The sequence below is a fragment of the Balaenoptera physalus genome (assembly GCF_965194825.1).
Source record: "Balaenoptera physalus genome assembly, chromosome: 17".
NCBI lineage: Eukaryota > Metazoa > Chordata > Mammalia > Artiodactyla > Balaenopteridae > Balaenoptera > Balaenoptera physalus.
Window position 1 is genome coordinate 15,215,033 of NC_138895.1, and position 26,290 is coordinate 15,241,322.

The 26,290-nt window shown below is 41.9% G+C and overlaps 1 protein-coding gene across 7 annotated transcripts in view; it reads left to right on the plus strand.

Annotated features, from left to right (window-relative positions):
• Nucleotides 1-26,290, plus strand: part of SULF1 (sulfatase 1) — a 161,645-nt gene that overhangs the window by 100,998 nt on the left and 34,357 nt on the right. For 5 of the 7 annotated variants that reach the window (XM_082433478.1, XM_082433480.1, XM_082433479.1 and 2 more), the window contains 6 exons: nt 9,054-9,205; nt 11,657-11,826; nt 22,489-22,639; nt 23,594-23,769; nt 25,281-25,409; nt 25,687-25,743. In XM_082433478.1, coding sequence (XP_082289604.1) covers nt 9,054-9,205; nt 11,657-11,826; nt 22,489-22,639; nt 23,594-23,769; nt 25,281-25,409; nt 25,687-25,743 — 835 coding nt within the window. The remainder of the gene's footprint in view (nt 1-9,053; nt 9,206-11,656; nt 11,827-22,488; nt 22,640-23,593; nt 23,770-25,280; nt 25,410-25,686; nt 25,744-26,290) is intronic. The other 2 variants (XM_082433481.1, XM_082433483.1) reach the window with 1 other exon arrangement.

The window sequence follows — 26,290 nt, forward strand, 5'->3', positions numbered from 1 at the left end:
TTCATAAGAATTAAGGGTGTCATAATTAAAGCTTGTTGAAAAAGATTTTCAGGTCTGCAGATTCTCTATTCTGAAGATTTAAGAGGAAAGGATATCAGATAAATGTATTCTCTCAAATCTCTTTTAAAAATGAAATTAATCTTTTCCACTGGACTTAGGAAATATGTGGCCATTTGCTTCTTTGCAGAGTGCCTTGTGGGCACTTAATACTTGTTATTTATGGATGAAAATATTGATTGTGGATATGATAACACTGTCATCCACAGGCATTCAAGAGCTCCACTCACAGAAGAAACTCCTCCCATGAGCCTCAAGGGTGTTTGCTTACGCTTCAGAAAGAAACTAGGTTACTCAGAATGCCTTATCCTGAATGTGTTTTCCCAAATAAGTGATTTAAGTTTATAGCACCTTTCACCTGCGAACTCTAAAGCAATTTGCAAATCTATCAAACATCCCTGTAGGGTTCATAAACAGCAAATGTACTTAGCTCCATTTTATAACTGATGTGGGGATTTCAAATACTGTGTGACCAGCTCAGAAGCAAAATCAGAAATGGTCCCCTGATGCCTGATTCCTGATTTTGACCACCAAATTGTGTTTCGTTTGCATGAAGCATTGTATGAAATCAGTGCCTTTCAACTCCCAGGCTCCCTTATAATTTAATTCCTAGTAGCAGACACAGAGAGACGGAGAGGGTTGGAACCTAGGGAGTTAGAACTCTCACTGTATCCAGACCGGTGTGGACGGTGTCCATCCTAGGAAATGGAGATGCTGGTGCCACAGAGAACCCTGCCCAGAGCTCAGAACTGTCGATAAGGACTTGCTAATTCATTTCAGGGCTAAATCAAGAAAGGGCAAAAAGAAGATAATAAGTTCTGGACAGATAGTGAACAGCAGTGTGGCTATAGTTGACAGTATTCTATTGTGTACTTGAAATTTGCTAAAAGGCTAGATCTTGGGTGTTCTCACCACAAAAATGGAAGCTAGCAAAGATGTGAAGTGATGGATATGTTGATTGGCTTGGCAGTGGCTAATATTTCACAATGTCTACGTATAGCGGACCATCAGGCTGTAAACCTTACAATTTTTTTTAAAGATTTTTTAATTTTTTATTTATTTATTTATATTTGGCCACATCGGGTCTTAGCTGTGGCTCTCAGGCTTCTCTCTAGTTGTGACACGCAGGCTCCAGGGTGCGTGGGCTCTGTAGTTGTGGCCCCTGGGTTCCAGAGCACGAGGGCTCTGTAGTCTGCGGCACACAGGCTCTCTGGTTGAGGCGCGCGAGCTCAGTAGTTGTGGTTCGCGGGCTTAGATGCTCTGCGGCATGTGGGATCTTAGTTCCCCGACCAGGAATCGAACCCGCGTCCCCTGCATTGGAAGGCGGATTCTTTGCCACTGGACCACCAGGGAAGTCCCACCTTACAATTTTTTTTTAAGTTTTTTTTTTTTAACATCTTTATTGGAGTATAATTGCTTACAATTTTTGATTGTCAATTATATCTCAGTAAAGCTGGGCAGCGGGGAAGAAAGGGGAAAAAAGGGAAATTGATATTTGATGCTTGCTTCCTCTGTACCAGGCACTTTAGCTAAGTTTTCTCACCTAATTCTTCCAGAAACTTTGAAAGGATTTGCCCATATTGCCAGTGAAGAAACCGAAACTCAGGAGGATTTATCTGAGCTCACAAACTAATCAGTGACAGACTGAATCCAGCACACCTGACTCCAACATCTTTCCTCTTTCTTTCTTTCTTTCTTTATCTTATTTCTTTACATATATTTCTATCATGCTTCATTCCGAAGTGCCTGGCAGAGACACATAAAACATAATAAGATACAGAGCAATAAGGACACTGTCGAATGGAAACGAAGGGTAGAACCAGTTAAAATCAAGGCAAAGGTTAATATGCAAACTTCAGGCATGCCACGGAGTTGTAGAGAAAGGCTGCATATTTGGAACTAACTTCCAGATGGCAAAAGCAGAAATGGAAATGCCATCCATTACACAGCTCACTGGGTCACCAAGAAAAAACAAATCTGTTGCTTCTAAGAAGTGGAGTGTACTCTGGAACTTGTTTCAATTATCCTGTGCTGTGTCCACCCTACAAGAGCTGGAATAAAACTCAGAGATAATTTAGTTTTTCAATTCCTTTGTTCTCAGACGAACAAATTTAGACCTACAAGATTAAGGTGACTTGCTGAAGTGACACATCTGATGTTCTAACAGGAAGAGTGGGCAACAGGACTTTGGTCTTCAGGCCTCTTTCCAGTATGCTACCCTAACCTTATGGGTTAGGTCTAGGATGAAGCCGCAGACCATCAGGCTTTCCCGGGGACAACTGTCAGTCCTTTGGTGCAGCCCAGTAGGCCTGCTTCAATCAGTTGTCTTCTTCAGGGAGAGGAGATTTGCTCCTGGAAACTAACTCAGATTCTGAAGCCAACCTTCTTCCCAGGGGTCTAGACACTTAGGTAATAATGGAATTTATAGTGAGTCATCCTGTAAAGTAAAAGGAATTCTTTAAGGGAAACAGGACTTTTCCAAACACTTAGGACTCGTCCAAACACTTAGCTATGAATAGAAAACGGATGATATACACTCAGGAAAATAAATTTTGATGTGTCCATTAGTAAATCAGAAAAATTGGAAGACTAAAATGGCAGTGATAATGAGCTACATAATTTAAATTCATCTTTGATGGGAAAATATTGACATGTCTCAGACGATTAGGAAGTAAAGATGTCTCTGTGACAATAATTATCGATCCAACCAGGGACAGAGACCCATTTGAAAATCCACAAATAAGCACATCAGGATGACAGACATCTTAGGAAGTTAAGAGAATTGGTGAGTAGGTATTAAACCAGCATATTTATTTATGAGCCACTAAACTAGTTGGGGGGTGGGAGGAGCCAATAGATAAAGATTTTAATGTTTTCTTAATAATGAGTACGTTATTTGGAACATTTAGCTGAGAACCTAAGAAAAATAATGACGGAAACTGAACTATGTATTATACATAAATATGCATGTAGAGGAAAGCACAAAGCAGCAATCAGTTTTATGAAGAACAACTCAGAGAAGACAAATTACTAAGAGGCTTATTTTGGGAGGCATCCAGAATACATGGATTTAAATGAATTGAATTGATCCAATATTGTATTTACCATTGTGTGACATGATTTTTCTTTTTCAGAACCAAGGCATATTTTTGGACTGGCTGTAACTTAAATTTTTCTAACTTTACTCATGGAAAATATGACTCTACAACAGCTTAAATGTTTAAGAAGGGAAAATACAGTAACGTGTCTATTGCATTTTATGTTCTAAGTATAGTGGGAACGATACTGGATTATCTATCATAAAAAGGAAAATTCTGCCTGACTATCTGCTCAAAAAATTTTTAGTTTAAATTTCTTGTGAGGGTATAGACATGAATGTAAAACCTGGCATAAATTTTAAGGTAAGAATAATAATCCATGTTTTTTTTTTAACATCTTTATTGGAGTATAATTGCTTTACAATGATGTGTTAGTTTCTGCTGTATAACAAAGTGAATCAGCTATACGTATACATATATCCCCATATCCCCTCCCTGTTGCACCTCCCTCCCACCCTCCCTGTCCCACCACTCTAGGTGGACACAAAGCACTGAACTGATCTCCCTGTGCTATGCGGCTGCTTCCCACTAGCTATCTATTTTACATTTGGTAGTGTATAATAATCCATGTTTGAGAGGTAGCATCAAGTGTTAGAAAAAACCCCTGAACCGAATGGTGGAGAACTGGAGTCACGTCCTTACTCTGCCTTAAACTTGTTTTGAGAACTTGTCCAGCCCAGTTTTCCAACCTATATAATGCAGAGATTCTTTTCCTGTCCAAAACTATTATATATTGTAATTTTACTATAATCACTGTAATCATATTAATTCCTTTAAAAATGATAGTGTTCAAATTATAATCATAATACAGGATACGTAAAATCACATGTGAATTAAATTTTAGTCATACTAATTCTTCTTCATATCACTGGGGTAGAAGGGCCAATATTTAATAGAGACCTGCAATAAAAATTTTTGGAGAGAATTCTTTTTGTAACAAAACAACGTAGACAAATTAATCAGTTTTCTAGTTTCGTGTCTTTTTACATTACAAAATTTATTTATGTTACTTGTAGCAAGTATATTTATTTATTCTCTAATATGAGATGTTTTAAAATGTAGAGTTCACTAAAAGTAAGACAAAGTAATATTCTTATTTTTATGAATTGTGGTATTATCGATTTCTGGTAAGTACACAAGCATAAGATATAGCATACCATAGTATGCTATTTATTGAGCCACACTATGCTTAGAACTATACTAGACATTGGTGTATGAAGAGATATAAAGTAAGATTCCTGTCTTTGCTACACTTACAATCTAGTTGGGGAAGCCAGACTCACATGTACGAGGTCACCTAAGAGTAGATCATAATTTTAACTTGGTTCAAAATTATGTAAATTTTTAGTTACTACCAGTGAAGTCCTGCCACCCCAAATCTAATAATACATGGAGTTAAAGCTCAATTAGTGTATCATTTGTTATATTCAATAAGATTTGACTTCCCTACAGCATCAGAAATCTTTTGTCTATGTGGGTACTATTGCCGACCTAAAAGTAGATGCTTTTGCCTTAGATGGCTCAAGGGAATTTTTCTAAGTATTATGTAGCAGGCAGCCCTGGACAGAAGTAGCATGGCCTGAAGTCAACAGTCGTTATAATCAGGTCTTTCCGACCTTTCTCCCTGTCACCCAACAACCCCCTGCCACCTTCTTAAACAGCTGTGAAGGGAAGTGTTTAATGGCCCAGAGAAAAGAATGATACAGAAGGAGGGGTAGGTGGTGTGTTAGTGACATATTCAGACAGTAGTTAAGTTGGGCTGAATTGCCAGTGCCAAAGGATAGAAAAACTTCAAACCACACCCAATATAATGGCAATACGGGCGAGAAAATGTAGTTCATCTTAGGGAGGGAGAAAGAGATGTAATACATCTGGAGGAAAATAATTAGAAGCCCAGATAATCAGTTGCAGAGCATTGCCAGGAAGCGTAATGTTGAAAGAGGCCAGGGGTGATTACAAATGAGCCTCGGTCTTAGGAGGCAACAAGAAAGGCCGAGTAACTTGAAGCTGACAACGCTGGGTGCTGCCTCATGACGCACGAGGTCCCCGGTCTCTCTTGGAACCAGTGTGATGGGTGAGGCAACATCTGGAGTACTGAATACATTTTTTACACCCCATTAACACAAAGACACCGAAAACCTGGAGGGAGTTCTAAAGCACATAACAAGGACTATTAAGAGACTTCAAGGAATAGTTTATAAGGGGAAGATTAAGAGAAAGGGCAATAGCCATGGCAATGGGTAGAAAACAGTCCTAAATAATCTAACGGGTAAAACAATGAGGGAAGGGCAGGAATGACTTGTTATGACTTCCCTGAGAGGAAAAAAAAAAACAGAGAACAAAACTAAAAGTAGCAGGAAAAAAAAAAAATCTAAAACCTAATTAAGCAGGAAAATGTCAGCCAGTTGGGAGAGAATTTGTTGCCACAAAGTAAATCAGATTGGGGAAGAAAACTATGTAACCTCTCAAGCAATGTTTTCAGATGCACAAGTGCAGAACTCTAGAACAGGATTTCCTTGCATTGCAGGAGGGTAAATTATTTAAAATCAGAGCACAGATCATTGAAAGGCTAATGATCATAGCCATGGTAATCATAATACTGGCAGTGGCAGCATTTAATAAGCCCTTGTTATGTGCCAGGTACTGTTTTCAGTGCTTTACATATGTATTAATTCTTTTTAATCCTCACGACGATCGTACCACTATTATTGTTATCATCTTCATGTTTTTCCAGAAGGGGAATTGGAGGTAGACAGAGGTTAAGTAACTTGCCTCCGACTGTATAGCTAACAAATAACAGAGCCAGGATTTGAACCCAGGCAAGCTGGCTCCAGGTTTTATATTGCAAACCACTATGATCTTTTACAAAAAGAGAGAAAAGTGAGAAAAACCCCTGGGGATGAGGAGCAGGCCAGGGGAAAGAAATGGGCTTGAGGTTATTAAGTGAAAGGCTTCTGGAAACAGTCCCGTTCTGAAGTCATGCTGGTGGGGTGTGGCTTTGGTCCGCCGCCTATGACTCTTAAATCACGTTGCCTTTTGTCGGAAAGGAAAATCATCTTGTGGTTCGATGTGAAAAGGTGGTTAGTCTCTGAAGACGAGAAACCCCTCATTAGAAGAATTTCTACTGCTCGGAGCCAGCTCACAGGGAAACCGTGAGTCATAGCTGACGTGAGACCCTCTGACACTTTGTCCCACACCCGTCCACCTGCTCAGGGGCCCTGGCAGAATCCTCAAGCAGTGGGTGTTTGGCTAATTGACCACCTGATTGATTTACTCATTTGCAGATTCAACATATAAACATTCATTCAACAAATAAATAAACACTGCTGTGTTTCTCAGACTTGAGTCAGCTCTTCAAAGAAAGTAAATCCAATGAGAAGTGTCAACTTTTCTAACTCTGAAGCTCTCCTCTATGAAAATATTTAGACCAAATCAGCTTTTTAAAAAAAAATCATAGCTCAATTGAAAACACAGCATTTAACAAGTCCAGAACAGGTACCATCCCCAGAAGACATGGGGCTCCATGAAGCCCAGTTCAAGAAACAAAAATTCATGCAGCCCCTAGACTACATGCAAGGATGAGGGGAGGGTGGTCCACAGATGAGGTCAAGGCAGTGTTTGCCCTCAAAACCCTTACAGTTTAAGGGAGATTAGGCTTCTACGTGAACATAACTATACCACAAGGAAGAAAGCGAAGACAGCTTCAGAGCCACAGAAATAAAGTGCTGTGGGATCGGGGCAAAGACTGGAATTGAAATGGCTTCTTCTCTGGGCTGATTCATACAGAGGGTGGCAGAGAGAGTAGCACAGGCAAAGGTGGAGAGGTGGAAACCAGAACAAGTAGAGGCAACACGTTGACTGGAGAGAGGGACGATTCACAGAGACGTGCAAGATGGGGTTGGAAAGAGAGGGATTTTTTCCAGAGACAAGGAAGGGCTTGGATGGCAAGGTGTCAAACTCAATGTGATTCTGCAGGCGAGGGGGGGCCATCCAAGATCATGAGAAGGTGATGTGACCCGAGCTGGTCTTCAGGAAGCTGGCGGTGAGAATGGAAAGACCCTGGAGCCTTCATAGAAAAGCCAGTCAGGAGACAGTGGGCCCCCATGAGGGGTGTCAAGTAATCAGGAAAGAGGGACAGATCCCAGAGCTCCGACCCCACTAGAACCTTCAGGCGGTAGCCGCTGCACAGCAAGGGGAGCCAAGGGGCAGGTGAGGCGCTGGATGGCCACGCCTGGTGAGTGATGGTGCCACTCCGAGAGTTAAAGGATAGCTAGAGAAGTACATGTGGAAGGGAAAATTATTCGTGCTGTTCTGGGCAGTTGCATTAAGGAGCAAGGAAAACATTCAGATGGAGATATTCTACAGGTAGTTATAGATCAAAGATGAAAGCAAGCTAAACAGAGATCCCGTCACGACCCAGAAATGAAATACGTTGGATAAGTTTGAGGTTCAGAAATGTGTGCTTTAAGAGCAATACCAATGAAGTGCCTGGATTCTAGGATCTGTATTCATCGTTCCAAGCCAGTCATCCAAGAACTGTCTTCCTTCCTGTATGTAAGTGCAGGCGTCGGGAAAACCTGCTTAATGAAGCCAGGGAGTGGCTTTGACATGGAAGGCATCTGGCTGCCCTTGGACATGGTCTCTCCCTAAAACAGAAGATTGAAACCTTCTAAAATTTAGAAAAGTTAAAACTTGCATGAGTGTGTTTGTATAGATACAGATGTGTATAAATATATATTCACAATCACATACATACACACATACGTGCACCTATATATACATATAAAAGGCAGAATTTTCCTAGTCCTTCCTACTTGCAGGGAAGGCTATGTATGTGGTTAATGGGGTGAGCAAACCCATTAACCACATACATAGGTCTAGGTTTACCCCCAGGAGTGCCTGTTCTCTGAGTGTAATTACATTGATTACAAAGACCACCCTCTTTCTCTCTCAGAAATGTGCCAACAATACATTTATGGCTACCCTTCTGAGAGTTATAAGGTCTTAGAATTCAAGAACTAACCCATTTTGGTCCCCAAATCTCAAGCTCCCTTGCTTTCTCCTTCACCCCCCTCCTATTGTCATCTTTGGCAGAGGACAAATTTGCAGTTTCCCTCTTTAAAAGGATCAGTAAGCCCTGTTGCACAGTGTGGCCTTTCTTGGGTGTGACCATGCCAAAGTTACAAATGTGAAGTCCTTCCAGTGGCCTTTTCAACGAGCAGCGGAGTTTTTGTGGCACATATACCTCTATTTTACTATAATTCTATGAAAATTAGTCGTCTAGGTTGTAACTCCATGTTGCTAGAATTTTTGATTATCAGTAATAAACACATTTGCAAAATACACATAATGCAAACACCGATGACATAAAATACATGTGACATAAAAACCCTGACCACGTCCCACATAAACGGAGTTTACTACAGTTCCTTGGCTGGGAAAATGTGTACTGTCCTGATAGGCAAAAACAAAGACAAGTTTTTCAATAGTGGTTTTGTAATTCGCAACTCTCAAACAGTTAGAAAACTAATTTTATCACAAAGACAACTTTCAGTATTCCAAATTTCATACTGGCTACTTCTCTGATTCTTATATCAACTTAACAAAAAGGTACATTCTGCTTTTATCACTTGCACTCAGAGTATCATGATCATGATGGCGATTTTACTGAACTATAATCCATGTACTTGGGCACTACTTTTATTTATTCAGAAGGAAAATGTATATATGTCACCTTGCTAAAGGATGAAAGTATTACATGAGTGTTATTCTGGCATCCACTGTTACCAGGTTAACTTTTGTTTCACTGCCTTTTTTTCAAGTCATAATTTCATGTTGATGCGTTTAGTTATGCTTAATCATTTCATATGAGAAAATAATCCTTTTTTCCCATTGCAGCCTTTTTTGGAAAATACCTCAATGAATATAATGGCAGCTACATCCCTCCTGGGTGGCGAGAATGGCTTGGATTAATCAAGAATTCTCGTTTCTATAATTACACTGTTTGTCGCAATGGCATCAAAGAAAAGCATGGATTTGATTATGCGAAGGTAATTTTCAGGCACTTTTACACTGCATCAATTTACTTTGTGCATAATGGGGGAAAGCCATTTTCAGTGTGTTAGCCCATACACTAGATTGGCTTTCTACATTCTCACAGTATTAGAATGAGAAATTTTAAGGTAATTTTAAACTCCAGGCAAGAAAAAGGCTCTCAAGGAGCACTGACTTTGAATAGTGATTTTTTTTCCATTAGGATGAAAGGCAATCAGCCTTTGATGAAAGTATTATCAGAAAAATCATAGATGCCTCCACTCTGTCTTGGGATAATTTTTGAGTTTTTCCTCCTCTAGGGGACTTATCCACATAATCATATGTTCATCTCATACTGTTTTGCTTTTCACTGGGGTGAAAGTATATTCTGTCTATGGCTTCCAATTTAGATGTAAGAATAACAGCAGACAAGTGAAATAATCAAAAGTTGAGAAACCACATTCTTTGCTTTTACTCCTGTCTGATCACACTTTGATATTGACAAGGACACCTGCCCCATGGCAGCTGGAGTCCGCAAAAGTCTGTAAGGCTGTCAGTCCTACAATTTCCAAATCAGTTCATAGAAACTGAAATGGACATGCCCCACAATTCAATCCTAGGATTTCTAGGATTTCCAAATCAGGTCATAGAAAATGAAATGAACATGTCCCACAGTTCTCTAACAAATGGATTCCAGATTAGACTTTGTAAAAGTCACACAGGTTTTGTGATTGCCAACTTAAAATAAAACTATTTCCAGATCGCTTAAAATAAAACTATTTCCAGATCGCAAGAGTGGCGGGGGAAAATATCTTTGAATTTAGCCTGCTAATTAGCCTAAAATGCCTTCTTCCCTCCTAGCCATATCCATCTCTTCCTCATTTATCTAAAAGAAGCCGAGAATCTTCTCTATCTCGCACAGGTCACTAGGAAACAGCTATTGGTAGAAGTCAGAAAGAGGAGACTTGATCTAACTTTGGCACATTGCTGTCTTTCCACTTGGCCTGATTTGAGCACAGGGGACTTGGGGTGAGGGTGTATGTCTCACTCTTTCATACCCTTCAGAAAACAATGCATGCAAATGAATGCGTATTAGCAATTCACAAACATTGCTAATAGGTTTCCAAACTCATCAAATTTGAGAGCTGGCAGGGAGGGACCTTGGAGGCAGATTTGAGCACTGTCCTACCAAGTGCACTAATTGTCACTGCTCATTTTTTATCTGTGGGGATGCTTGTCTTGCTTCTGTTCAAGCTGTTAACCTTTCTTTCCCTGTTGTCCTAAGGAGAGGAAAGTAATCAAGATTCCTTCCAAAGACTAAATCAGCGTAACTTGCCCGTTAGCACAGCTGATTAAGTGTCAAAGATAACTGTGTCAAAAAGAATATGTATCTTTTTTTAGGGAGGAAAGGAATGAAACAGACACTCCCATGGAGGAAGGTGTTAGCCTGTGGACTTGTCCTAACAATGACATGTGACACAGATTTGGTCCCTTGGGCACTGCTTTTGCAGCTGTTCTGGTCCTTGAATCTACATGTGATTAGTCATGCCTAGGAGCCTCTGACGGTGCACATTGCCTAGACACTTTCTGAATAAACTTTATACTGGAGTTCCAGGCCAGTGATACACACTTAGAGGAAGCAGGTGTTTTAAGTTTTCATTTTTTTCTTTTTTATTCCATTTCTTCCCCCTCTTCCCCTTATTGCTCTGTATCAGCCCCTTGGACTGCCGGTTTAAGTCATTTTATTAACAAGTCAGGCTCCAATCCCAACAGCTGGGTAATTTTAGTTGTGCAATTAACAGAGTATAATCTGCAGGAAATCAACTGCTCCCCATATTGAGTGTTTCAAATAAATTAATTGATAAAATGTTGCCACTCTTCCCTGTGCACCCAGATTTTGGCCACGACTTTCATTAGCATTTATTATGTAATTCTCACAGGTGAATTTTTAATTTAAGGGAAAGATCTTTTCTTTTGTTTGTGCATTTACGCATGTGTGTGTATGCCTGTGTGTGTGTGTTCTGCAACTGTGAATTTGTAGTAGGTGTGGGTGTTTCCTGCCCTTGAAGTAATTAAATTTTTTTTGTCAACGAATTACATCAGCGAAACCTGAGAATGAAATATGTATCCGGTGTTTCATGTGCTGGAGCATTTGTATTGCCAGATCTGATCATTATCTTGGGCAAACGGGACTTGACCCTTTTTTTTTTTGCTAATTGCTAAATTGCACATTATTTTTTAAAAAAGGTTTGTGCACGTTACCACTTTAGCAAACCTAGAAGGTAACTGGCAGCTGATTTCCTCTGTCTCCGGAAGATGTTTTGCTCCTTTGGGAAGTAGTTTCCCTTACTGCTTAAGATCTTACCTCCTCATTCAGTGAGTTGCTTCTGAGGGAAAGCAGTATTCAAATGTGATCTGATGAATGTCACCTTTTGTAATTTCTGTTTTGTGTCAAATGTATGTTTCAGGACTACTTCACAGACTTAATCACTAACGAGAGCATTAATTACTTCAAAATGTCTAAGAGAATGTATCCCCATAGGCCCATTATGATGGTGATCAGCCACGCGGCACCCCACGGCCCCGAGGACTCAGCCCCACAGTTTTCAAAACTGTACCCCAATGCTTCCCAACACATGTGAGTAATAACCTCAGCTCCGGGACCTGCTGAACGTGGGTCCCTCCTTTGCTCCCCATCTCGCTCCTCCCCTGCACCCCGTTTCCTTCCACGCGGCATCTCCACGAGACAGGAACACCGGCTTCTGCCCCGAGATCGCGGAACAGGCAGACCCTGAACTCAAGGGCTTGTCGAGGTGGTTTGATTAGGAATCACATCAACATTTGTAAGCGGCTAAATGAAAAGAAAGAGAAGCATACGGGGTGAATGGGGGGGCGATTTTGATCAAGGGTTTCCTTCAGTTGTCTTAAATAATATTCACAAACGTGATCTAATAATAATAATGATCAAGCAGTGTGTTTCTCATAGCAGCTGGGTGGCAACCCCTGGTCTGGTTATAAAAACCTGGGTGGATTTCCTGGGCGTGGACTGTTGCAGCTTTACCGCAGATGTGCAATTAGCATTGCTGCAGAGGCAGCTGGAGTGGGCTTGCCCGAGAGGCCTTCTCAGGTCACGGCTTTCAAATAACCTGATGTTTCTTTTTAAGAGGAGGGGGTGGGGAGACACAGAGTAGAGGGCTGATGGCATACAGGGACAGGACAGAGAGCAGAGAGCTGTAATATGCCGATCATTCTCACTAGCCAAAGTCGATGCTTAGGCAGCAAAGGATGTGATGTTGATTTTCACTCGGTCCTCACACTTTCTTCTTATCCATTGCAATAATGCACAGTCTTCTACGCAGAGCAGTTGGCTCTGTGTCTGCTGAAAGTTTGACCACCAGAGAGGTAGGGAACAGGGTACTGATGTGCTTCCTTCATCACTAAACCTCCGGAATACATTCTTCATCTGTTTGTGCTTAAATATCATCCCTTTTCATCCACACTGATTTTCTAGCTATGATCCCAGACAGAAAAAAAAAAAAAAAAAAAGATTAAATATACTTCCTTACGAAAAGAGGTAAGTAACTATGGAAGGCATTCTAGTTGCTGGTCAAGACATATCCCTGGAAAACTTTTTCTTTTTATTCTTATTTTTTATCTTATTATAACTAATAAACTGCTGGGTCCTGGTCAGTGGTACTTAGATCCTCTCTATCGTATCAAGTGACTTAGAAAGAAAGAAAGACAAGAACTGACAATACGTATGAAGCCAGGGTGGGTGCCCTACTGAGCATGCCCAGGAACTTGGAGGGTGAAAGTGTTTTGATGCATAAAATATTGTCAACAAAGAAGGTTGCCCCAGCATCTGGGGAATACGGTCTGGATGAGCCATTGTGCTCTGGAATCAACCCTGTGGACGGATATACAAGCCTCTGAAAACCTACCCTACGTATAACTATGCCACTAAATTCACGAATGAAGCCCATGAGTGGTGAGTTGCTCTCCATTACCAATCACTTGCAAATTTAGTAACCAGCTGGTTGAGTGAGAGAAAAAGGTTTTTGCAGGCTTCTTCCATGCCCTGGGACCCACCTTTCTCTTTTCTTTTGAGTCAGAAATCTCTCCCTTTGTTGCGTTAGCAGAATCTCAGCCTAAGGTGATTTTCCACAACTGTAAACTTCACTGATGTTTTCCCGAGTTTGAGGACAAGAGGTTGACAAAATGTGTTTTATGGCTCCTTAGAAGTCAGCCTGCCTTTGAAGCTTCAGGGCAAGGTCCTGAGCCTACAGGAAAATCAGCCACAGGTCAAGAGGTTCTGACAGCTCAGCGGCATGCACAGACAGCAGTGCAGGACCAGAGGAATCTGCAGAGTTCTCGGGGCCTCAACAATGGCTTTTTTTAAAAAAAAAAAAAAAAAGCATCTCTGATTCCAGCAATTTAAAATTCTATTAGTTCCACAAATATTTATGGAGCGCCACCTGTGACATTGTACAACATAGCAGGGATATAGGCACGAGGAAGACACAGTTGCTAACCCTGGAGACCCAATGAACTAGGACAGAGGTTGGCACACAGGGGCCAAATCCAGCTTGCCACCAGTTTTTATAAATAAAGTTTTATTGAAACAGCCATGCTCATACAGTTAGGTATTGTCTGTGGCTGCTTTTTCAATACAACAGTGGAGTTGCGTAGTTGCCACAGATACTGTATGGCCTGCAGTGCATAAACTATTTACTGTATGATTCTTTACAGATAAGTTTGTCCTGGTCCCCTGCTCTAGGGGGTAGTGTCCAAATAGGCTTATCAGCAGCAGGCCCAGAAGTAAGTACTAGAGCAGGGATCCCAGGGGCTGTGGAAGTTTGGAGGAGGAAGCATGCACATCTTTTAGAGGAACCAGGAAAACTTCAGGACCCAGGAGGCGTTCAAAGTGGGCCGCAAAGGATGGGCAAAATTTCTGCAGCTGATACGCAGAGATTGGGTAGATGATTTCAGGAAGAGAATATGGTGTGGAAAAGTGGTCGCCATGTAAATGAGACCATCTAAGATGTGACCTAGGAAAGCAATAAGGGATAAAGCTAGAAAGAGAAATTCACAGAATATTGAGAATTTGTGTAATTTGTATGTAACCATAAGCAGAGAGTCACTGGAGGCCATTTAGTAAAGGTAGAATGACATCATATGTGACCTGATCATTTTCCCATGCAAAGTTTCCATTATTCCTTTTTAATTCAAATAAACCACCTGTGTGCCTTAGTAGTGATTCTATAAAGTGAAATCTGCACATGGCAGAGTGAAAAGTTCTCAGGCCTTGGAGCCAAACAAGCGTGGGTTCCTATCTCAGTTGTCCTCACCGAGCCTGTGGGCCGTTTCTTTAAGCTCTCAGAACCTGCATTGTCTCATCTGTAAAATGGGAGTAATAACTAGCACCTTGACGTGGTGTCATGAATGACAATTAAAAGAGGCCCCACCTTGGGCCTGAGACACAGAAGCCACTTCATAGATGCTAATTCTCATTGATCCTTTCTGTTAAGACAAACCATAAAAAACTGTTCTTTCTGGATTGGATCTTTCTTGACCTACAAAAAGTGCTGCTTTGTTTGGTTCAACTTAACGTTCAGGGAAAGCAGCTAGAGAAAGGACGAGTTGATACTTGTCTGTCGTGACTTGACAAGTCTGTTGACTAGCTAAGACCCGCATTGATGAGGCTCTCACACCTGGCTATTCTAAAAACACAGACAGGAGAAGCACCAGCCTGGGCTGTGTTATCTTTGCCAGGGGCAAAATGTGCTATAGGCAAGTGCCAGTTTGGAGAACACCCTTAGCCATAGAAAATGAAAATTCACACAGTGGGTTGAGTGATTCAGCTTCTGTTTGCTGCTGAGCTTGGGGCTTTGTGCACCTAGAATGGGGAGATCCGCTGTGTCTCCTGCAGACCTTCGAAGCCTTGAATTCAGGGTATCTTTGTTGTAAAAGTCTCCCCGGCTGCCGCTGGAGGAAAGGGCTGGAGAGAGTCCGTGTGTGTCTCTTGTCACTGTGAGTGACTGCCCAGGTTCACAGTTCAGTCCGCACACAAAAGGAGTGAGACAAATTGAAGACAAGCTTTCCATTGTGGCGCTCGGAGCTCCTGAATGGCTGGTTTCCTTAGCGAGAACAGGAGCAAGGCATTCAAGCAAAGGGATGCGAGAAGTTAAGTGCTTTGCAGAGATATTCGGCAGGCCCTAGGAAAAGAGAACGAGAAGCTGTAGGCTCTCCCCTGTCGGCAGGGGGATGCAAGCCATGTGAACGCTTTCCTTGAGGTCACCTTCCTTGGTGGTCAAGGATTATCCAGATGCCTTTCATCCGCCTTGGGTTAGAGCTATCTGACCACCTCAGCCTGCAGCGAATGTATCGGGTTTCCATGGTGTTCGCCGTTCCAGCAAAGGAAGGAAGCCAGTCCAATGTTGAGGCTAGAGGTTATGCCAGCCAGCTAAGAATGAGAACAGATTACAGACAGACGGAAGACACTGTTTGATCAGACAGTGGCTCAGCCACTCCTGGCCTCTGAGAGTTCTGAGGGAGCCTCCGTCATGATAATACCTATAATCACCGTTACCATAGAGCCCTTCACTATGGCTGCGACCCTACTGCACTTCCCAGTAAATTCTCTCCCCCGTATCCTCACAGTAATGCTATAGCCTCATCCTCACTTGGCATCGCTTTTCTCTCCTGGCCTCAGTGATGTGATAATATGCACCTGTGGACAAAAGCCTTTATGAGAAAGGAGATTCCATTTACCTTCCCGATGATTCTATTTGGAGCTCAGACTCCCTGAATACTTTCCTACCAACTATGCATCTATGAACTTAAAAATTTTTTTTGTTCCAATTCAACAGTTCTTTCTTTCCATCCCTGGAAATGTGTATGACTGTACACACACACACACACACACACACACACACACACACACACACATGCACACACACACACAGAGGTTCATGTGAAATCTACAATCTCAGTAGAACAATCCACATCCACTGAGTTGCAGGAATTGTTCTGACAGTGGAGTTTGGGATGGACATGGCATGTCAAATGGAAAACTACGTCTGTGTAAGCCTCAGAACAGTTTTCGAAACACCTTTGTTATCTCAAGTTGGAAAGAAATGTCTTGCCTTAAAAAGAATTTGCACGTTCTCCCTTCATTTTTTCCACAGATACATAAAAGGATATGCTTTCGAAGATGAGAGAGTTTTAAATCCTCCATAAACATTTGTGATTGGGGCAGAATTCATTGCTCCCTTTCCTATATTCCCACTCTCTTCTTCTCTCTCTGTTTACTACATATCCCATTGCACTGGCTGTTTACCCAGATCCCTGAAGTGCAATCGCACAAGTCCAGGGGGCCGTATTCACACTCAGTATCACGTGACTGGTGCCCTGCTGCTAGGCAAGGTCGCTCTTTCCCAAAGGCAGGACCCAGCGGTCCATCTCTACCTCTCGTTGTCTGGTGAGCACAGCTCCTGTTGCTCTAGTTGTACAATACATTTTTGTTTAGCAAATGAGTAAACATGTTAACCCCACCAACTAGCTGACATTAAGACACTATTTTAACTAGTATGAAAATAGTTGCACAATCAGTTTTATAAATTAAATGGGTACCTAGAGATAGTATAATTCCATAAATTTTTACATTAAAAAAATGAATACCCAAAGTTTATTTTTTTAAAAAAAAGACCCAAATAGCTTTGCCCACGTCACATAAGTAGATAGGGCCAAAACTGGAGCCCAAACTCGACTCTCTTGGACCCTAGATCTTTCCACTACACCGGGCTTGTTCAGTACCCATCACAGTCACAATTAATAGGAGAAGAGTTCCCTATGTATGTCTTTGCACAATTAGAATTGGAGTTTGCAGTATCATTGGAAGACTCTTTAAATGAGTTTTATGATATGCCTTTTTATTTTAAAGTTTTATGATATATCTATAATCAAGATCATTTGGTATTATCCTGCATGTGTTCAAATATTACCCACCTAAAGACATTTGAACTCAAATGGGGAAGATCTCCAAGAAGTCAATTAAATTAAATAAGTTTAATTTTAGTGAAAGCTGAGATGGTGTGGCCTGGGAGATTAAGTCTAGAATTTCCAATTTAATGTTTTGAGTGTGTGCGTCTTAAATCTGTACAACTAACTTATTCTGGGAATCGAGACCTATTTCTCAGTGAGTAATGATCCTGCTGCCAACAAGGGTATTAAGAGTTAGGATTTTTGTTGTCGTATGAGACTAAATAGCAAATGAAGAAAACACATGTTCAAATACAAAACGCTCGAAATATATTTTCTCTGGGGTGACAGCAAAGACCATCAGTGGTACAAATGAACTGCTAAGTTCTTTGCATTTCCCCGCGAATGGGTTTAATGTATGACACATGCATTTCTTGAAACTATTTCTGTGCTAGTAAGAATTATTCTCCCTAAACAACCACCCATCAAATAGAAAGGGGACATGATTGATTTTCAGAATTCTTATCCCTGTTATGTCAATAAGCAATACTAGCAAGAAAACCAAAGCCCGGGGAGAATTGGCATTGATGGCAAAGGTTGAACGTACAAGGCCAGTAGTCTGAGCGATCTGCGAGCTCGTACACTGAGCAATAACTCCAGACAAACAATGACTAGAGAAAAGCAATGTGCAGGGAAGCCTTGCTGGGCAAAGCTCACGTTTCCAAGTATTGGAATAATCTGTTGAGGGTTACAGGTGCCTTCCTGAAAGTTAGGAGGTCTGGAGAGCACAGTTCTGGGCCAAACACGTATCTGAACAAACAACAGACCAGACACTTGTTACTGTAACTCGGACAGATTTTCGTTTTTTGAGGTTTTTTTAAAAGAAAGCAACAGAAACTCAAAAACGACAAGTTGGTCCTTTGTCCTCTCCATTTTCAAGCAAACAGCCAGTGTTATCTACCTTTTTGAGGGTGCCTCCAGTGCGCCCTGGAGGGTCGGACTTGATTCTGTATTTGCAACAAACATAGACACACTGCAGCTGGTGGGAGGCGTCTGAATGGGAAACAGAAGCAGCTAATATTTTATTTTATTTATTTTTTATTTATTTCTTTTTGGCTGCGTTGGGTCTTCGTTGCTGCGCGTGGGCTTTCTCTAGTTGCGGGGAGCGGGGGCTACTCTTCGTTGAGGTGCGCGGGTTTCTCATCGTGGTGGCTTCTCTTGTTGTGGAGCACGGGCTCTAGGCGTGTGGGCTTCAGTAGTTGTAGCGTGCAGGCTCAGTAATTGTAGCTCGCAGGCGCTAGAGCACAGACTCAGTAGTTGTGGCACATGGGCTTAGTTGCTCCGTGGCATGTGGGATCTTCCCGGACCAGGGCTCAAACCCGTGTCCCCTGCATTGGCAGGCGGATTCTTAACCGCTGCGCCACCAGGGAAGCCCGCAGCTAATATTTTAAATCAGGATGAAGGCTAATGATTTCAGGACTTACTTTTTATAGAAAGAAATGTATGGATCAGTGCTTATAATGATGGGGATTTTGAGGTGCTTGCTGGGGACGGCAGTTCAGTGTGACGTCACGGAGGGAGCAGGGGTCCCAGCATGTTCTTTCAGGGCCACCTCCATACGCTTTACTATCTCATTTGTAAAGTGGGAGTAAGATGCCCTGCCTTCTCCGGGCTGCCACAGCAAGCAGGTGAGCTGTGATGTGATAAGCTCTCTCCCAGCTACCTGTAAGTGTGGGTGTGATGTGGTCACAGCATTTGTCCTCTGGAGTCACTGACACCCCTTTGAAGCCTCACAAGAACTCTTTGAAATCCTTGCTCCCATTATAAAGATGAGGAAACAGAGACCTAGAGCAAAAAGTTGCTCTAGACCACACACTAGTAAGTAACAGGACTGGGATGAGAATTCAGGTCTGATTCCAAAACATTCTGGAACAATTGGATATGTGGTTTTCCACTGTTCCCTAAAACAGTTACTTGCTTCTCTGTGGCTCGTGTGCCAGCCAACAGCTCCAGGCTCTGTCTGAATAATTGTAAGTCAATTCTTAGGGCGGCAAGCCTTCATTATCCCTGGGGGACAGAAGGCTGCATCTTCCAGGAATTTGGCAAACCCCAGCAGGAGGCAACCGCAGGTCTTTGGCAAAAGATCACTTTTCAACAACACTGTCAGTTCCAGCGACCCCCAACCTTCCACCTGCAGGTCCCTGAGCAGCTGCTGTTCTGTGGGAAGCAGTGGAAGCCGGTCTTCCTTTAAAAGGCAAATGCTTATCCCCCCTCCCCCCCTGCTGAGATCCCACCTGGAATCTCATCCCGAGAGCAGGGGGGGTCATCTCCCACATCCAGAAATTAAGAAAAACAGGGGATGGGGGAAGGACAGGTTTGACAGCGGACCTGAACTCTCCCTTTTAATATAAGCCAGATTGAACATATGTCATTCTGTAAATCCGGGAGTCCAATTTGAGGCTTGTAATTTGCTGCAACCTTCCCTGTTCCTCAAAGCAAGGTGGATGGAACCCTGCCAAACACTTGAAGGTAAACAGTGGAGGACGTGATTTGCCCACTGTGAGCCTGCCTTTCGGTTCCCTATTGTAATTTTTATTTGTGTTGAGTTTTTGTGGTTTAAAAAAAGTCGACTAGATTTATTTTAAAATTAAGGCAAACCAACATCAAAGGCAGTAAGAGGAGCTGGTTAGGTATTATGAAGAAACCCCATGTAATCTTTTATAGCCGTATTGTTTTTCAGGGCACGTATCAGTAAGTGGTGAGGGACCTTTCGTGACCCACTTGCTCTATTCTCTGACCTCAAACTACCCCCATGGGTGAAAATCTCTTTCCGCCGGGATTTAGAAGCCCTCTCTCTCCACCTCCTCTTCTGTCTCTTAATCTAATCCTGTTTGTAAGGCGACACGCTGCGTGAAGAATAAGAAACATGGGCTTAAGTCCCTTCCTACTGCCCAGGTCCCTGAGATACAAGAGTCAGATTTGGCCCATGGTGCAATTTTAGATATGAAGAATGCTTTCAGGCCAAAAATGGGACCATTTGGTTCATGAGGTGTCTACCTGGTAAGGAGACGAAAGTTAATGTTGAAAGTTTCTCTTGAAAAGAGTGGCAAGTGATATCTGAAAGTTTGTTTTTTAATGCCATGAGATTTTTTTCAACCCATATCCTTATATAGAATACATTTTTTATTGGCTCATGTAGGAAACTCAGGTACGTCTTCTGTTCCGGGCACTTTAAAGTGATAGATAGATAGATAGATAGATGATAGATAGATAGATAGATAGATAGATAGATAGATAGATAGATAGATAGATAGATAGATATAGAGAGATAAATATAGATAGAGGGGCTAGAGATAGATGACAGATAGATAATAGATAGATAGATAGACAGATAGATAGATAGACAGACAGATTTGTTGTTCCTCAAAACAACTTTTTATTAGAGATGCTCTTATCCCCATTTACAGGTGAGCAAATCGAGCTGCAAGTGCTTTTCCCACCCTACAAATCTGTCTCTTTAAAGGGGAGTTAACTTACACTTCTGAGTGTAACTTGTACACTTTTAGGGACAGTGTTATATTGGCATTTGAGCTGTGGCATTTCTGCTGGTTAACCCACATTCTTACAGATCATCAGGGTAACTTTTTGCACCAGGAAGACCAATGGTACCAAAACAGCATTTTCAAATATTAAAAGAGAGGTGCTGCAAATCCACTGGCAGAAGAAAATGTATAGTCACAGGTGGCATTTATAGAGCCCTGTGTTCATGGAAACACCCCTGTGTACAGTCATGCATCTCAGAAACTCCAAGTTCCCCCATGCGAAATTCCCTCCATGACGGAACCACTGGAACACGGTCGAGGCTCTTGGACTCACCAGGCTCACAGAGACTGATTGTTTCTCTAGTTTTATAATAAATGATGCCACAGGGTCACCTTCAGTCATCATTATCCACCATCTTTCACTGATAGGATCCTCCCCAGAACAGAGACTGGTAATCAAATTTCTCGATCAACATAGACTGTTGCTTATTCTGTGAGACTGGCTATTTGCACAGTTGTGGTTCATATGAATCTCAGATGCAGGAAACCCCCCTCATTCTACTTTCTTTTCATTTTGTTAAAGCGAATGGGCTTTGGAACCAAGTCCTGGGTTCTATTACCCGCTAATTTTATTAACCTGAGAAAGTTATTTATCTTTGCTAAGCCTTAGTTTTCTCGGCTGTAAAGTAGGAATGATAAACCTATATCCCAGAAGAGCTGAGCTAATTAAATGAGTCGATGTGAATAAAACACTTAGCACGATAGCTGACACGTGGTAAATACTCGCTAAGTTTTTAATGTTAAACAACACTTATATGCTTATCAGCTAAGGAAAAGGTTCAAGTACATTATAGTCTGGCGGAGAGGTCAAAGGAAAAACAAATATTTCTCACTGTGAGAATTGTTCTAGCATAGATATGTTCTTTGGGAGTGTGAGGTAGCAGCATCTAATGGTCCAGGGAGTTGGGGAATACTTCAAAGAGAAGGTGAGGTGCTTTGTGCGGCCCCAAAGGAAAGTATGGACACCTCTTGGATCTCTGCAGTAGATTAAATATAGGCTCGAACCACCTGTCCTAGAACAACAGAACCCACTTCCCTATAGTTAGCAAAAAATTATGCCCCGCACCTATATTGATCTGTCTATAATGAATAGCTCTATTGGTAAGCATGTATATTGCCGTAGACTTGGTTATAATTCCAGCTAATCCAATTAAATTAATGGTATCTATATACAAGGTTAGGAATGAGAAAAATTCATAGAGACTAGATATGGAAGTAATCCATAAAATACCCTAGTAAATTCAAGAGAAGAAAATGTATTGAAATTTTGATTCCTCATCATTGCACATAACGTATTAGTGACTATATTTCATACCCTAATTAGCAATAAAATTTTACGAGTTAATATCACCATGAGAACATTCCCTTCTACATTACTGAGTTTTATCTGTAGATTTGTAACATGACCACGACCACGCTGACGTGTTTTTACACATTTTATTCAAAGGACCCAAAGGAACTTGCACTAATTAGATTTTTAGCTGCCCGTCTTGGTCTTATAAATTTGAATCCATATACCTTCAGAGGACTTGTGCTGTTTGGGGTGGTGCAGACTTCAGATCTCTATATAAACGCAGAGAGATGTATGGGAGAAAAAAATACTTTAGCAGTGTCTAAATTATCTTTCCTAAATGGTTATTTCACAGCCTTTAACTTGAGATATGTCTCTAAGTGGCTAAAAAGCGTATGTAGTAAGACTCCTTTCTGGATATTTGCAGAACTCCTAGTTATAACTATGCACCAAATATGGACAAACACTGGATAATGCAGTACACGGGACCCATGCTGCCCATCCACATGGAATTTACAAACGTTCTGCATCGCAAACGGCTTCAGACTTTGATGTCAGTGGACGATTCTGTGGAAAGGGTAAGCACGCGAACTTGCCTCGGTGACAGGTTTTGGTCCAGCTCCCCTTATGTAGACCCATTCTTGCCAATCCTGTTTTTGTAGTTGTTGTTGTTGTTGTTTTTCATTTTAAGAGAGAGAGTGTGTGTGTGTGTGTTCAGTTAATTTATCATTGCTCCCTTATCTCGTCCCCTTTCTATTACCTCTCCATGCTTGGTTCTTGTGGAGCCAGTAACAAAGAGGAGATACAAATCAAGACATCATAAATCAAGGGCTATAGCCACAGATACCTTCAGGAATTAAGCAAATAATGTAAATAGCGAAATCAGATCCAGTATAAGGCAATAGGGAATGGTGGGGCTTGTGGTGAACTTGAAACTAAGTGCCCCCATCTAAAGCAAGGAGCAACTACTCAACTTCAACTAATTTTTGTTGTGTAAGAATGTGGATCCAGTGTCAAGTCCTCTGACTTCTAAAAGAAGCCAGAAATACAAAAATTTTATTTGAAATTTCCTGAATTTTAAAACATAAGCCAAACAAGACATGCCTGAAGGCTGGATCTAGCTGGATCAGGCTCAGAAGTAGCCTGTTTTTAACCCTTGATAACTAGATAAGAGTGATGATAGTCAAATTTGCTTTTAAATGGACTTTTCAAAGTAAAACCTTAAAGTTTGGTGGCGGAGGTTGTTTTGTGGGATTTTTTTTTTCCAAATAGGCAAACAAAACCTTTAAATAGAACGTACCAGACTCACAAAAGTTACATATTATACAAAATCAACTGTGTTATTGGACTTTTTCCCTCCAGGATTGCAGGCAACTGGAAAATGTGGGTAATGTGCATGTTTGTCGGCCTTATTAAAGCAGCTCTTGCCTTCTAAAAATAATGGAAAAAAGGTTTGGGTGAAATCATGGCAACGTTGTTGTCATCTTGTGCCATCACAATTGCTTCTGACTGGTGTCTGTGCTGTGTTTCAGCTGTACAATATGCTTGTGGAAACGGGGGAGCTGGAGAATACTTACATCATCTACACTGCCGACCACGGTTACCATATCGGGCAGTTTGGACTGGTCAAGGGGAAATCCATGCCATATGACTTTGATATCCGTGTGCCTTTCTTTATTCGTGGTCCAAGTGTAGAACCAGGATCGATGTACGTATTTCTCTGTTTCCCACATTCAGCTGTCATAGCTCGTGTACGTCTGAGATAATTCAATTACCAATCTCAGGCTCTGGTTTCCTTTCATCCAAACAAAAAGGGTGCATGTAGGTTGGTAATTTAGAAGACAAAAAACTCCTCCCTGCTCCACCCCTCCCCCACCTCTGCCACATGTTAAATTAACTGAAGCATACTCTTTCAAGAGAAAGGAAAAATCACTGTATCAGTGATCAATTCTCTCAAATTTACCAGAATGCAAGAGGCTGTGTGCACAGACACAGAATGTGACCTTTAGGGACATCACCCTTACCTTCTTTGAATCTTTTTCTTAAAAATAACCAGTCCTTCCTCTTGTTTTTTTATTTTTTAATTATCACTGAAGAATTTTTTAAAGAAAATTAAATTTTAAGAACTTTAAATAAAGTTTAAATAAATTTAAATAAATTTTAAGAAAAGAAGCCTGAAGGACTGGAATTCCATTTCTGTCACCTTAAGCAAGTCTCTGCATCCCTTTGTATCTAGATATTCCCATCGTAAAATGGGTTTCATATGCCCTACCGACCAGAATGTTTTGTGTAACCGTTAGTAGACATAGAGCAGGTGCTGCCCGTTAAAAAGCATCTGTGAAAAACTTCTGATATTATTATGGAAGCAATAGGCAATATTCAAATGGAGGCAACTCAACCACTTAAATAAATGTGTTTTTAATCATTAAAAGAATGTTTTGTGTAAAATGAGATCTTGTACATGAACCAATTATGGAAAGAGTGAAGGAAAAGAGTGCAAGTAGAATTCAAAAGCTGGAATGATCCTTAAAGACCATCCAGCCTGGACCCCTGATTTCACAATGACGACGCTCCGCAGACAGGGTAACGTGCCTGTCTCAGAGTCCCCGATCGTGGAGGTGGCAGCCTTGGGGCCCAGATCCCAGATATCCAGAGTCTCCTCTACGAGTCTCGTCCGCTACTGCATTCCACTGCATCCTGGGGAGGAGGGGATGGCAGTAAGAGGGACTTCTTTGGAGAATGTTATTATGTCTCTCCAGATCACTGGAAACCCCTGGGGAAGTGTCAGATCTAGAGTGAGAAGGCTCTATGTTTGCAAGACTAGGTAGCATGGATTGAATTCAAGTATAAAAACCTTGTGTCCTTTTTCAGAAGGTTGTTTTCGAAGCCCTAGTTCAACAGAGGAGTGGTGGACTGTCGGGTTTCAGAAGAAAATACACAGCTTACAAAAACCAAATATCAGGCCACAATTTGCCTGGCAGTGTGGCCGGAGTTCAGGGGTGCAGGCGTCTCTCCAGCCCTGTGAGAGCCGGTTCATCTTTCTCTCAGCCCTGGTTGCTGACCACTCAGGCACCTCCCAGATGCAGCCAACATCCCTTGGGGACCAGATGAGAGGCTGAGAAGCAGTGAAGGCCAGGGAGCCCTGGGATGGAGAAAACAGCCCTGGTGGCACCCTCCACTGGTGCTGGGTCTGGGGCGTGACCATCTGTCCCTTTGCAGAGTCCCACAGATTGTTCTAAACATTGACCTGGCCCCTACCATCCTGGACATTGCTGGGCTCGACGCACCTCCTGACATAGACGGCAAGTCTGTCCTCAAACTCCTGGACCAGGAAAAGCCAGGTAACAGGTGCGTCAGTTTTCTTCCCCTGAGCCAGCCCCGAGCACATTGGCTCCCAGAGCTGGGCAGCAGCTGGCAGAGGTAGAGGCAAAATACCCTTTGCACCTGAGGATCCCCCAGAGCTGAGACTTTCTTGGCTGTTTGTGAATAGCGTATTAATGCAGATGCTGTCCTCGTGTCCTGGTCTGCGGGAAGTGAGAGGTGTTGCTTTAAATAAACTGTTAGCACAGATCCGTTTGGAAAAACGTCCAAATGCCAACAGTAAATATTCTTGTTTTGCTTTCAGGTTTCGAACAAACAAGAAGGCCAAAATTTGGCGTGATACATTCCTCGTGGAAAGAGGGTAATTATTGGTTCCTGGGGTGCTTCTGGGCACCAGTCCTCGTGGGCAGCTCTCCCTGCTGGGAATGTTTTTCCCCTTATTTTGGTTTACTAAGCGTGCAGATTTCGTAAACTTAGTCATAAGACTGAACGTTTGCGACTCATCCTTCCCTGGCCAGCAGAGAAATGACTGTTGCATCAGAATCGCAAGGATGGGACCACAGCCCTTACATGGCTGTGGATTGACAGTTGTATTTATTTCTCCACCTCGCTTCCTAATTGGACCGGTCAATTGACTTTCTCAACCTTCTTTCCCATCTTCTGCCTGACACCCTTTTCCTTCTTTTCCTTATGTGCCTTTACTAGCTTTGACGAGACAAATAGATGAGATTGTAGCTGTTCCTGAGTCACTTCTGGGTTTGCCCTTTTGATTTATAACGCCCAATGCCTTTGTTTTCCTCCATACTTACACTGAGCGGGAGAAAAGCTTTTCTATCATTGCTTTTTAACAAAAAAAGAACTTTGAGCCTGGAAAGCTAAACATTTCTGCCCAGAGTTTTGAAATGAAT